Here is a 15,122-nt window from a genome sequence, read left to right on the forward strand (position 1 = left end):
CTTTTATAAATACGTTTATTGGCTCTTTATGGTTTTCTTTTACCTCAGAAGTGATTTTTTCTTAATGATCTCTAATGCTGTGATATTTTACTGGCCTTGAGAAGCACTTTAACGGTTTCAAGCGAAATACATGGTTTTATATTTTTTATAAATTTTTCCCACCGTTTGAAATATTCCTCATCGATTATAAGGAAGTTTTCATTCCGCGTCGAACACCCGACAGAAACGGACGTGCAAAGTGATCGTTCTATTACAATCCGGTCCGTGTGTACGAATAGCCAAACAAAAGAGTGTATTATTCAAGGCCATCAGTTGACAGTCGAGTCCGTGTCGCTGTGCTGAGTGATCTCACACCCGGCTCACTGCTGGTGGCTGTATTGGTGCTGCTGTACTGGTGCTGCTGGCTGCTTTGGGTGCAGCTTCGAACGATCGGACAACCACTGCTGGAAGGAAGAAGTAAAGAGGTACGTGTTCTTGTCGGCGCTAGTGCGCTAGTGCGCTACATTTAGCGCAATGGATATAGATCCCTCGCCTCCCGTGCCCCCATCCCCGAACCCCCCTGACCCTGACCCTTCTGTTACCCCCTCCCCTGTTCATTCTCCAGTCCCCCCTCGCCCCAGGCTTTACCCGGACGGATCTCAACAGGGCAGCTATACTGTTTATTTTCGTCCAAAGGCAGGAGTTAATTCAAAGCGATTAAACATACTGCAAATTTCTAAAGACCTGACGAAGGGGTACAAGGCCGTGACCGAAATTTCCAAGGTCCGACCTAACAAGCTCCGTGTCGTGGTCAGTGATCTGGCACAGGCCAATGCTATCGCTTGCTCTGAGCTCTTCACACGCGAGTATCGCGTTTACATACCCGCACGAGACGTGGAGATCGACGGTGTCATAACCGATTCGAGTCTGTCTGTCGAGTGTATCCTTAAAAGCGCAACCGGTTGCTTCAAAAATACCGAAACACAGGCGAAGATTTTGGATTGTAAGCAATTGCGGTCCATGTCTCTCGTCGGCGGTAAAAAAGTTTACACTCCGTCAGACTCGTTTCGCGTTACGTTTGCCGGATCTGCACTCCCTAGCCACGTCTCGATCGACCGGGTTCGTCTGCCTGTGCGATTGTATGTACCCCGTGTTATGAATTGCACCAATTGCAAGCAGTTAGGCCACACAGCCGCCTACTGCTGCAATAAGGCACGATGTAGCAAGTGTGGGGAGACTCATGCGGAAGATTCTTGCAGTGTTAATGCTGAAAAATGTATTCACTGTGGGGAAAACCAGCATGAGCTCTCCACATGCCCGGTGTACATGCAGCGCAGAGATAGAATCAAGCGGTCACTTAAGGAGCGTTCAAAGCGTTCTTACGCTGAGATGCTGAAGAAGACCGTGACCACTTCTACCATAACATCGAACCCCTTTGATCTGTTGCCCTCCGATGAAACCGATTCTGACGATTCATCAGCGGGAACATCTTATGCCAATCCTGGGGAGTCTAGGAAGAGGAAAAATGTTTCTTCTCCTAAACTTCCCCGTAAAGGTCCTAAGATTTCCCAAAGTGTAATGAAAAGTACGAACAAACCAAACAGTGCTGCGGAAAAACCGAAGCAAACTCCTCCTGGGCTTGCAAATTTAAAGTCCCAGAAGGAGTTCCCAGCACTGCCAGGAACATCTAAAACCCCAGTTGTTCCTTTTGCACTCCCAGTTGATGAAACAACCTCTGGATTAGTGAAATTTTCTGACATTGTGGACTGGATTTTTGAAAATTTCAATGTACCCGATCCAATTAAAATTTTTCTTACAGCATTCCTCCCAACAGTTAGATCATTTTTGAAGCAGTTGACTGCCCAATGGCCCCTCCTTGCAGCGATTGTATCCTTCGATGCCTAATTCAACTGCGTATATGAAGGATTCTATCTCTGTCTTACAGTGGAATTGTAGAAGTATTTTACCAAAAATTGATTCGTTTAAAGTTTTGATAAATAAAAACAAATGCGATGCATTTTCCCTTTGTGAAACTTGGCTTACTTCAAATGTTGATCTCAACTTCCATGATTTTAATATTATTCGCCTTGATCGAGACACCCCATATAGAGGAGTACTTTTAGGGATTAAAAAGTGCTATTCTTTCTATCGTATTAACCTCCCCTCGATTCCAGGCATCGAAGTTGTCGCATGTCAAATGACAATACAAGGTAAAGAGCTTTGTATTGCCAGCACAGGTTGGGCAACGGTTGCTCTTTGATTTAATAGAACTTCTTCCCTCGCCACGTTTGATTTTGGGAGACTTCAACTCTCATGGCGTGGCTTGGGGTTCCCCATACAATGATAACCGCTCCTCTTTAATCTATAACCTTTGCGATGACTTCGACATGACTATTTTGAACAACGGTGAAATGACACGTATCCCGAAACCTCCAGCGCGCCCAATCCTTATGTTCGACGTCGCTACGGTTGGATTGCACATGGAAGGTAATCCTCGATCCTCACGGTAGCGACCATTTGCCTATTCTTATTTCAATTAATAAAGGGTCAACTCGCATGCGACCAATTGACATTCCATATGACCTCACACGGAATGTCGATTGGAAGTTATACGAGGAAATGATTTCAAAAGCGGTCGAGTCGATTCAACATCATCCACCACTTGAAGAATACAACCTCCTCGCGGGTTTGATTCTCGACGCCGCGTTGCAAGCCCAAACGAAGAAATATCCCGGCGTAACGATCAAAGAACGACCTCCCACTCCGTGGTGGGACCAAGAGTGCTCCGATGTCTACACGCAAAGATCCGACGCGTTTAAGGCCTACCAGAAGGGAGGTATACCCGACGACTATATACGGTATTCGGAGCTTAACACCAAGCTTAAAAGCCTGGCTGAAGCAAAGAAACGCGGATATTGGCGTCGGTTCGTGAACGAGACGTCCAGGGAGACATCGATGAGCACTCTTTGGAACACAGCCCGAAGAATGCGGAATCGCGTAACGGTCAACGAAAGCGAGGAGTCTTCGAATCGGTGGATATTTGACTTTGCCAGGAAAGTATGTCCGGACTCTGTTCCTGAGCAAAACATTGTTCGCGATGCGTCTCCGGGCCACGACGCGATAGAATCACCTTTTACGATGGCAGAATTTTCAGTTGCCCTCCTGTCCTGTAACAATAACGCGCCTGGGTTAGATAGAATCAAATTCAACTTGTTGAAGAATCTACCCGGCAATGCCAAGAGGCGCTTGTTGAACTTGTTCAATAAGTTCCTGGAGCAAAACATTGTACCGCAGGATTGGAGGCAAGTGAAGGTGATCGCCATCCAAAAACCAGGGAAACCAGCTTCTGATCACAACTCTTATAGGCCGATTGCAATGCTATCCTGTATCCGGAAATTGATGGAAAAAATGATACTCCGTCGCTTAGACCATTGGGTCGAATCAAATGGCCTACTATCGGATACTCAATTTGGCTTCCGCCGTGCCAAAGAGACGAATGATTGTCTTGCGCTGCTTTCAACAGATATTCAGCTGGCGTATGCTCGCAAAGAACAAATGGCGTCTGCGTTCTTGGACATTAAGGGGGCTTTTGATTCCGTTTCTATTGACATTCTTTCGGGTAAACTTCACCGACAAGGATTTTCTCCAATTTTGAACAATTTTTTGCACAATTTGTTGTCCGAAAAGCACATGCATTTTACGCACGGCGATTTGGCAACTTTTCGCATTAGCTACATGGGTCTTCCCCAGGGCTCATGTTTAAGCCCCCTTCTTTACAACTTTTATGTAAATGACATCGACGAATGTCTGGCAAATTCATGCACGATAAGACAACTTGCAGACGACAGTGTAATCTCTGTTACAGGAGCCAAAGCTGCCGATTTGCAAGGACCATTGCAAGATACCTTGGACAATTTGTCTGCTTGGGCTTTACAGCTAGGTATCGAATTCTCTCCGGAGAAGACTGAGATAGTAGTTTTTTCTAGGAAGCATGAACCTGCTCAGCTTCAAACACAATTAATGGGTGAAACGATTTCTCAGGTTTTGGTACACAAATATCTTGGTGTCTGGTTCGACTCTAAAGGCACCTGGGGTTGTCACGTGAGGTATCTGATGAAAAAATGTCAACAAAGAGTGAATTCTCTTCGTACAATAACCGGACAATGGTGGGGAGCCCACCCAGGAGACCTTATAAGGCTTTACCAAACAAAGATACTGTCTGTTATTGAGTACGGGTGTTTCTGCTTCCGCTCCGCAGCAAATACACATTTGATCAAACTGGAGCGAATACAATATCGTTGTTTGCGTATCGCCTTGGGTTGCATGCAATCGACTCATACGATGAGTTTGGAGATCTTAGCTGGAGTACTACCATTGAAAAACCGCTTCTGGAGCCTGTCTTCTCGTATTATAATCAAATGTGAGGTCTTGAACCGTCCCGTGATTGAAAATTTTGAAAGGTTAATCGAACTTAATTCTCAAACCCGTTTTATGACATTGTATTTCAATCACATGTCCCAAGATATTAACCCTTCTTCGAATATTCCAAAACGTGTCGACTTATCAAATACTTCTGATTCTACTGTGTTTTTCGATACATCCATGATAGAAGAAACTCGTGGAATCCCGGATCATTTACGCGTGCAGCAGATCCCTAAAATTTTTTCCAATGAATATCGAAACATCAACTGCGACAATATGTACTACACTGACGGATCACTTCTTGATGGGTCCACTGGCTTCGGTATCTTCAATAACAATTTAACCATCTCCCATAAGCTCGATAATCCTGCTTCTGTTTACGTCGCAGAATTAGCTGCAATTCAGTACACCCTAGGGATTATCGAAAAAATGCCCACGGACCATTATTTCATCTTTACGGACAGTCTCAGTTCCATTGAGGCTCTCCGCTCGATGAAAGATGTTAAGCACTCTCCGTATTTCCTGGGGAAAATACGGGAACATCTGAGTGCTTTATCCGAAAAATCTACTCAGATTACCTTAGCGTGGGTCCCTTCTCACTGCTCGATACCGGGTAATGAGAAAGCGGACTCTTTGGCTAAGGTGGGCGCAACAAATGGTGATATTTATGAAAGACCAATTGCCTTTAATGAATTTTTCGCATTTGTACGTCAGAATACGATTATCAGTTGGCAAAATTCTTGGACCAAGGGGGAACTGGGAAGGTGGTTACATTCCATAATCCCCAAGGTATCGACGAACCCGTGGTTCAAGGGGTTGGATGTAGGTCGGGATTTCATTTGCGTGATGTCCCGGCTTATGTCCAATCACTATAGATTTGACGCGCATCTCCGTCGTGTTGGGCTCGGGGAGAGTGGTATCTGTGCCTGTGGTGAAGGTTATCACGACATAGAGCACGTTGTTTGGTCATGCCCTGTACACCGTGACGCCAGGTCTAGATTAATAGCTTCCCTGCAGGCCGAAGGTAGGCAGCCGGCTGTTCCTGTTCGTGATGTCTTGGCGAGCCGTGACCTATCCTACATGTCCCTTATATACGTTTTCCTGAAATCCATCCACGCCCCAGTTTAATCCTATTCCCTTCCGCCTACATCCAACCAAACGACAAGAACACGTTAAGACCCCGGATCCGGAAACAGCAATCAGACCCGCACGATACTCTCAAGGCCCGATGGAAACAACCCAATATGCCAGTCCGTAATATCTTGGCCCAGCAGCGGAACAAATTTAATATGCTGCTTACCTATGGCAATGAAAACTATCAAATAGCAAACCTGTGCTTTTAATGCAAAATATTCTAGCTTTAAGTTAGATTTAGTTTCAGCTCGTAGTCGGCAGCGAGGATAAAAAATTTGCTTTTAGTTATTAAGATACTTTAGAAAGTAAGCTACCAGATATAATTGGCGCCGTTAAACATTGAATTGTATTTGTGCCGTGTCAAATAAACTATAGATGAAGAAAAAAAAAATATAAGGAAGTTTTGAGAATTTTTTCTTGTTTTCTGTTTTCTCTGGTAGTGAATGCGTGTCGCTCCATACTCTCCAACGATCGCTTAGAGCAGCGGTTCTCAACCTTTTTTTGTCCGCGTACCCCTTGGCGATATTTTTCATATCGACTGTACCCCTTGGCTTGGTGGTAGATCATGCTGTGGTAGTCTAGTTCAAGTTTCAAATTAAGCTATGGTTTATTTGATTGCTACAGTCTTGTTTTAAGGTAAAACGGGACGGAATCCAAGCATTATTTTATCATAGTTAACAGGACATGGTTACCAAATTTTTAATTTTTCAAAGGCCATAAAATTCAACACAAACATCAGGTTGAACAGACTAACAACACTGGCACACAACTTGACACACACAGTTGACTTGAAACTAGAAAAGAACAAAAACCGGGATTTTTCGAGGCGTTACACTTTATAGGCAAGTTACAGACGATTTCGGCCAATTTTTCGTGTAAATTAGTTTCGATCGCGACGTTTATTAGTGTTAAGAGAATAGAATACTTAGTTTTAGTGGTTACGCGACTGCTTTGTACCGGTATTTGTTGAAAGGTTTCACGGTAAAACCACAAAAGCAAAGTAATTGAATTAGGAGCTCTGGTGCTGGTTTAGCAGTTTAACTATAAATAATTGCAAGTTAATAAACGATATTTTATGACGCATTCCAAAATTTCTGTAGTATGCAGGAGGAAACCATCGGTCATCCCATGCTTGAATTCCGTCCCGTTCCACGTTAAAAGCAAGATTGAACAACAAATGAAGTATTATAAAAAAATTGCTTTGAACGCCATTACTGATTTTTCTTTCGCGTACCCCCTGAAGGCTTTCAAGTACCTCCAGGGGTACGCGTACCCGAGGTTGAGAACCGCTGGCTTAGAGTAGTGGGCCGACGCCAGATCAGCCCAGAACACCGCGTTTTACCCCTTATTGTATTTTTTGATGAATGACACAACTTCCGGCAGAACTTCGCACTGTGAATTTACCCGTTCTTAGCCATCCCGATCAGTCAAAAATATCAGAATTATAACAAATCTTGATATTTTGTTACGAACTATTTGTATCAACTTGTGTTCCAAACTTTTATCTGTTAAAATATCGAAATTTCTATCAAAATTACTTACTGATTATTACAAATTATAACAAGTTTTGTAAGGTTTTTGGCAGAAAAAGATCAGAATTAGTTAGAGTGTACAATATTTTGCTAATTGAATAACAAATTTTGTTATAGACATGCTTTAAAAAACACATTTTTGAACATTCATGTGTATGATAACAGAATTTGATATAATTCTGTACTTTACATCATTCTGGCATATCAAGAATATTACAGGCTTTGTTATTTCTATAAAATTCAGATATGTTTGTGTTACTCATTTGTTATAATCGTTTGATCGGGATTCCTTAGCGAACGAAGTGACTTGCTGATTGTCAGCCAACTTTATAGGGAACTTGTGTGTGAAATAAACTTCACCTCGAAGGTCACTTCCTCCGTGAGAGCAGCAAAATACGAAGTGCCCTGCCAGTCATTGCCATCCAGGGTGAGAAGAATCTCGGGGTTCATCATTACTGCTACGTCGTAATTTGCCGGGATAATCGACTTGACCATCTTATTGCAGCCTTCAGCTCCGAGACCAGTGGACGGGACTTTCGCTTGCTGACATGTATCTCCATGTCCGTCAGGTATTTTTTCAATATTTGGCCGGTTGCACCGACCTCCCGGCTAAGCACACGCAACGATAAAGCCACTTTTTCCTCGGTCTTCCTCTTCAGCATCTTTTGGAGCTCCTTGTCGCTTATAGTCGTCGACCGTCCGGAGCCGGATTTTCTTCCGATGCTCTGATTGTTGTTGTGTAAGATTTGTGCCAGGATTTTGTAGATTCCGGAACAAGCGTATCCGGCGTCCACAAGTGCCACACGATGTGAACGGAGTAGCATCACTGTTTTCGCCATCACAGTTAAAGTTGGACTGGCTCATAGGATACTATGATTGACTGATGCATGGGTAGTTTCGTCAGTGCGTGTGAAGGTGATCCCATGAAAAATTGGCATTTCTGTCAATTTTTTTAATGCAAACGTTATGTTGCCGTAAGACGGTATTCTACGTCAAAAATAATTAAAAAGTTCAAAGTTTTCCGAAAAAGAGGCATTTCATGGAAAATAAATTAAAGTAAATATTTTTTTTTAGGATGTCCTTTCCGATTTCGCTGAAACTTTGCACAGTTGTTCCCAGTTGATAAAGAGGCCATTCTACACTATCAGTTCTTCATGTAGACTCACGACTGCTGTTTCAGAAGGGCCTATCCTAAAATGTGACTGATGAATAAAATATTTTGTATCAGAAAAACGACTTGTTGTAGGCAAAAAAATTGCGATTCTAAAAAATATATGCAACGTAAAAGTATTTTTTTTTCTGGCCAAAATTATCACCTAAAAATAAAATTATCAACTAAAAAAGTTAATTATACCACAAAAACAGAGCGTTGGACTTGTATCATGCTCTTAGCGATAATTCATAACAATAACAGAAAAAAACAACCAAAAAATTTCTGAGTAAAAATGACAAAATATTCAAACGTCCATAACTATTTTTGTTTTTAATTTAACCATCATCAATTTTGACAGACAGTAATAAATATTGTCGTCTTCAATGTGTAAAAAATAAGATTTTCAAAACAGGTACTTTTTGAGATATTTTAGATTTTGTGAAATATTAAAGATTTTTGTGGAATATTTTGCCCAGAAAAATATATTTTTACGGTGTATATATTTTTTTTTTAGAATCGCAATTTTATTACTTACAACTTTGCTAAAGACACCATTTCAATCAAACAAATCGTTTTTCTGATACAAAATATTTCATTCATTAGTCACATTTATGGATAGGCCCTTTTGAAACAGCAGCCGTGAGTCTACATGAAGAACTGATAGTATAGAATGACCTATTTATCAACTGGAAACAACTGTGCAAAGTTTCAGCGAAATCGGAAATGGTCCATCAGAATCGATTTGCGAAGTAGCCGAAGTAGGAGGACTTTCTCAAAAGTAAGAAAAAATTTAGGTAGGCTATCGGTTCTATTATCGTCAGGCTTTCCGAGAGGTAAATAAAGTCATAAAGAAATAATCTTTTGCAAGAAGATGCTCTGCATTATGAAGAACCATCATGCAAGAAATAAACGCTCTAGAACATTATTAACCCCCTGACGATAATAGGTAAAACCTGATGATAATAGAGCTGATACCCCATATTTTGATTTTGTATGAACCAGATTGATTTCTACAACTTTGTCGAAGACACCATACCGACCCAACCGTTCTGGCTCGAAAAATATTTTTATCAGTATTAATAAGTACGTAATTTGAGTAATTTGATTTATATGTCAGCACAAAGTTCTTTGTGCTAACGGTTATCAAACTTTGCGAGTATTTACTGAGCCGAATGCCAATTAATGATAAAAAATCTTTGGAGTCACAACCGTTTGATCGGTATAGTGTCTTCGGTAAAGTTGTAGATAGTAAGTTTCTCTATTCAAAAAAAAAAACACAGTTAGCTCCAGAACATGATCCACAAGTTTGCCGAAGACGTTACACCGATCGAACAAACCGCCCTGACTCTAAAAAATATTTGTAATCAGCAGTATGCAAATTTTAAAGAATGATCCATTTTCCCTTACAGTTGCTATTATGCCTTATTTGCAAGCAATGATAATGGGGAATCAAATATTCAAGGATTGCAGTATTTTCTCCGTAGGAAGCTAACCTTTTATGCAAAATAATTGCTTTAAAGTTGGAGTTATTGGTGAAATGCGAAGGCCTGTTTTATTTTGGAACATCATTGAATCGTAATCGGAACAACTTACTTCTGAGACTTCACCACTTCCCTTTGCCTTTGCTGGATTTTACGTAGATACAATTCATGGTTTTTGTTAGTAAAACTTTTTTTCCTTGAGGTGCCCATTTTGGAATGTTATGAATAGATGTAGACAATTAAATTGTCTATCTAAAAGGCTCGATTTCAATGAATCTGAAATTATAAGGCTGTTCCGATCATGACACATATTTTTTTCCGATCATGATACAATTTCTATGATTAGGTAAAATTAGATAATTAGATTAGATATAGTTGAATGAGTTCACGTCGGATTAGCTATAAGTTATTGTTTCTGCAAACTAGACATATAGATTCACCTATTGATTCAGACATTTGTGTTCAAGATCTGTTCAGTGAAAGTAACCATTCGTGCGTTCAAAACGGCACCTGTCGTGCACTATCCTACACTATACCATCCTGTTCTCAGCTATAAAAGCGACTAGGTGATTGCTTGAATGTTGCGAAACTAAACCAGAACGATTGATTTTTAACTCAACTTTTTTCATTAAATTATCAATTATTATACCATAAGTTTGAAGCAATCTTAATCTTCCGATCAAGACATTTGTGCTCAATACCTTGTTCAGACTGCGCCGCATATTTCCTGATATCGCTAAATGATATCGGATATCACTTTGGGTGTTCACACTACAGTGAGATGATATGGTTTGACATTTGCTTTGAAAAAGTTGAAGAGGTTTTTCATAAGACACGACCGCAAAGTTAACGTAGAATACGACAGCCTATCTTATGTCAATGTATCTCTTGGAATAGGTTTGAAAATACACTCAATTGGGGTTAATTAATTTAATAGTCTTTCTGCTCCAGATGACGTTTACCTCTATAGCCGGCACCGGTAACAACAATGAACAACAGCAGAAGCTATGTGCAGCTATGCGGTTTCACTTGCTGCCGTATCCAAAATAAGAATGAAATTGGATTGTTTTGAAGCTGCCTTTTGTATCAAGTTGCACTAATATATCTTAATTCAGGCAGTAGCTACGAAGAGACTATGGATGAGGGCAAATAGTGCATTCCTCCATCTATAATATAACAAGTTAAATAACAATTTTCTGCATTTTACGATACGCTGCGATTGCGATTGCTGCAAATAGTAAGACTTGAGCGAAAAATTATGTGATTCAGGCTCATTTACTAGTTCAAAAATTGTTCAGATAAATTTTGAGGCTTAGCTGAAGTCAAAAAAGGTTAATTGTGTTTGTCAATGCCATTTATTGACAACTGAATTTTTTTTTTCAACATGGCAAATTGTTTATTTAGTTCTGAATGATTTACAGTGATAATTAAATTTAACATGAGGTGATTCATTTGCAATTATATATGAAAATTTTAATCACTATACTACTAGTCACACACGCTATATAGCAAGCCACGCAAGCCAGCTACACACGCTATATAACAAGCCACACACGCTAGCCACACACCTTATATAGCTAGCGACACACGCTATAGATGTTTACACACGTTATGTGCACACACCCTATATAAACATACGTTGGGTTATGGTGGCTACTCAAACTACCTGGCGGTGCGAGTCTCTTTCAGTTTCGGGTTGTGTTCACCCAACGATATCTGAATTGGATTACCGCTGGTGGCGTCCAACTCAGATCGTAGGGAAACCGAACTGAAAGAGGTAGGAACTGCAGCTAACCACTACCGCTGTTGCCCGCTGCTGAACCACTTCGCCTACTGGCATCGGTGTTGATGTCCGCTGCTGCTGTCTGCTGCTAGCAAACTGATTTGCTTGAAGAGAAGCAGTCTCATATACCAGGTACTCCATTCTGTCGTCCTTTTTAGGAAAAGGCAGCAAGCGACCAACCAAAGATCGACATTTACGTTTCGACAAGATCCAACAATTTTCAATAGTACAATAGTTCGAACAATCCGATTACAATTTTCTGCATTTGGACGGGTGCTTTAATGATTTTCCAATCGATTGCTGCAACAATGTCAGAAATCGGTTGGAAACTGACTGAGTTTAAAACGTTTGAAATTGGACAATTTTCGTGACGGTTTGGAAATTGGATCCCTGTATATGTTGCCCTAAGACGTATTCTACGTCAAAAAAAAAAAACCAAAAACAGGTCAAAGCAAAAACAAAACAAACATCATGACAGCTGATTGGAATTCGCGTTGATCGCGTTGAAAGAGATTTCGAAGGCTGCTCGCATCTACGCGAATTCTCATTTGTAATTGTCAAAATGTGCGGAATGACAAAAGTAAAAATATTCCCTTCCTTCTTTTTCGCATGCAACGGATGGTGATATGGCCTCCATAGCACGAATCGCCTGATATCAGGTAATATGCGGTACAGTGTGAACGGGGAATAAAATCCTTTCAGTGGTAGTAACACAATATCCATTTTGAAAGGACACATTTTCCACAGCGTATCACACTAGATGTACGTCAAAAGAGAAGTTCACTTCTAACTTATCACGTACGATCACTCTCAAAAGCAATGATGCAAGTAATGTAACAAACAACTCTACGTCAACCTTGCGTTCGCGGCCTTGCACACAATCTGTTCTGTTATTTTCAAGCTTTTACTTGAAGCTTTTGTTCACTTAATTTTATTTGTTGGATTTTATTTTACGGTATGGATACTCCATTTGCGGCCATCCACATACCACGTGGACAGCTTTGGGGGGGGGGGTTGGCTAATGTCCACGGTCCATACAAGTTTTTTAGAATTTATATGGACAGTTGTCCACGGAGGGGGAGGGGGGAGGGTAAAAATCGTTAAAAATCTGTCCACGTGGTATGTGGATGGCCCCTTTACAATTCGCAAACATCTTTAGTGCCAAAGTCTAGCAGTTAGACTTTCTCTCTTCATGTTTTTAGTACAAACTTAGACGCTGCTAGAATAATCGATTTATTTGAAACTTAACTCGTAATCAATTAAAAGCGAAAAATCTCCAGTCATCATTTCATATTCCGATGTGTTGAATAATTTTATAGTAATAATAACAGAATGCTTAATAATTCATACTTGGATCTATCGTTCAAATTACATCCGAAAGTTCAAAAGCTAAGCGAAGTGGAGTGCCTTTCATTCGTAAAAATAATTTTCAACCCGTGTCAAAAGCGTTTATACTTCACCTCGTGTACCTCGGGCTGAACTTTCACGCCATCACGAATCGCACACTGCAAACTCTTCTTAACAACCCGTGAACGGAGATGGGTCAAACGCACAAAACACACCGTAATCGTTACCCTTTCTTATCTTTTCGCGGGTGATTAATCGTTCTTCCCGCTTCGGGCTGACGTCACCGCAGATTCCGGCCGTGATGGATTAAGTTCCATCGGACTCATAATAGCACGTGACGGAGGATCGCCAAAATTCTCCATCCCTTTTGCTCGGCCTGTCAACAACGGTCTTCTTAGTGGTACAGAGTGGGTTGAAGCTGGGTTCAAAGGTAGGAGTTAAGATGATTGTGTTGATTGGTTTGTTACGAATAAGCTATACAAATCCACAAACTGCGAACAATCAATGTAGATGTACTTTCCTAAAATAAATCGATTTAATCAAGGAACGTGTGTATTTTCCGTTTGTTTTTTTATGTAAACATTTCTTTTCCCTTATCTTTGCAGGATGTTGACTACGAAGGGTTTCGTCGCTTCCTGGACGCGTTCCTTGATTGCGAAACGCCGGAGGAGCTTTCCCAGCATTTGTTCATATCATTCCTGAAGCCTGCTCTGTACCAGGCACAGCAAATCCATGGAAAGGCGCTTAGCCAAATGGCCGCTATCAGTAGCAACGCAGCTTGTGCTCCGGTGACGTCTCATAATCGGGGTAAGTGACACTCGAAACAAACAATTGAGTTTCCTTCGCTCCGAATTCTCGGAAAGGAAATAAATCAAACGAATCTGAGAGGGGCAAAGAAAAAAGCTCCGTCTCTAAATCGGATTCTATTTTTATTCGCCATACTCTCTACAATCAACGCAGGGTCTATCCCCAACCTGAACAACGTCATTGATCTGCCAACACCGCAGCCTTCGCAGGAATCACAGCGTAACAGTTTTGTGGAGCGGATACATGGCATCACGGACAAACTTCAATCGCTCGGTCACCTGGGACATGAAAGCAGCGACCGGCAGGGCAAAAGTGGTAAGCGATGCGATGGCAGCATTTTTAGTGTGGAATTTGAACACGAACAAAAAACCTGATGCACGAAATAACTTTAACAGGCACGGTTCACCCGATGCTGACGGTGACACCAAGCCCGATGGGAGGTAACACGTCAATCCTGCAAGCTCCCTTCCGGCGGTCGGCGGACTCAAGCCCGTCGCACAGTCACAGCCACAGCCATTCGCAGATTTCGCGAAATTCATCACGTAAAAGCAACAATTCAGTCAACTGTCGAATAGAAGGTGGGTGAAAAACTGAACCACGTCGTGTAGGCTAAATTGTTTGTTTGTTTTTCTGGGTTGGAATTCATGTCACTGATAATCCGATTCAGTCTAGTAGATTGAGATTAATTGCATAAAATGCCGGCGGCGAAAACATATAGAATACCGGGAATTGAAGTGTTTATTAGAAAAGAAAAACAAATTCAATATAAGTGTTGTTCAAATCACCTGAACGACTTTAAGGTAGCGTTGCGCCCGAATAATAAGATGAAATCCTTATTTAGCTTTTCTAATTCACTTCGGTACAACCAACTTCCTGGTATTCGCTCGTAATAACGTCACATCCGAATAGCCAAGGGTTATCCTATTTTCATACTCTGTCATGCTTCTTACCTTGTTTACGCACGTCACCAGTAAGGCGCCCAAAATTAACCGAAACGTGCGATTTCATCGCATTCGTAGCACGGCAGATTCACCTGCTGCTTCATGCAAGGAATAGCGATATTTCACGGACAATGAAATTCCATTTACTCGTGAAATGAACAGTCGAAGAAGGAACGTGCTACTAGATACCAGCCGTTTTGTCACGTGCTTTTGGTGGTTAGGTTGCAAATTACTTTGGTGTTAGAATGTGCCTTCGATTTCCATTCGATTTTGCAGCACTACTCTTGTGTCATGTTGAATTTTGACATTTTGACATTTCCTGATGTTGAAATGTCCACAAAAAATTTGCTTTGAGCAAAAAAGGCATATATTTGACATCATTAATATTTTTGACATTTTTAAAAGTTTTGACATTATTGACATTTTTGACATTGTTGATATTTTGACATTTTTGATATTTTTGAAAAATTTGACATTTTTGAAATTTTTGACAATTTTGACATATTTGACATGTTTGAAATTTATGATATTTTTGACATTTTT

The 15,122-nt window shown here is 40.9% G+C and overlaps 1 protein-coding gene across 3 annotated transcripts in view; it reads left to right on the plus strand.

Moving 5' to 3' along the window:
- The window catches only part of LOC129726161 (diacylglycerol kinase 1), a 247,884-nt gene that overhangs the window by 189,172 nt on the left and 43,590 nt on the right, over window positions 1-15,122 (plus strand). For all 3 annotated transcript variants that reach the window (XR_008728257.1, XM_055682855.1, XM_055682856.1), the window contains exons 6-8: window positions 13,437-13,638; window positions 13,792-13,953; window positions 14,034-14,216. Coding sequence is in view for 2 of the 3 variants with exons in the window: in XM_055682855.1 (XP_055538830.1) it covers window positions 13,437-13,638; window positions 13,792-13,953; window positions 14,034-14,216 (547 nt within the window). In the remaining variant the exon portion in view is untranslated. The remainder of the gene's footprint in view (window positions 1-13,436; window positions 13,639-13,791; window positions 13,954-14,033; window positions 14,217-15,122) is intronic.

This window comes from Wyeomyia smithii, chromosome 2 (genome assembly GCF_029784165.1).
Source record: "Wyeomyia smithii strain HCP4-BCI-WySm-NY-G18 chromosome 2, ASM2978416v1, whole genome shotgun sequence".
NCBI classification, from domain to species: Eukaryota; Metazoa; Arthropoda; class Insecta; order Diptera; family Culicidae; genus Wyeomyia; species Wyeomyia smithii.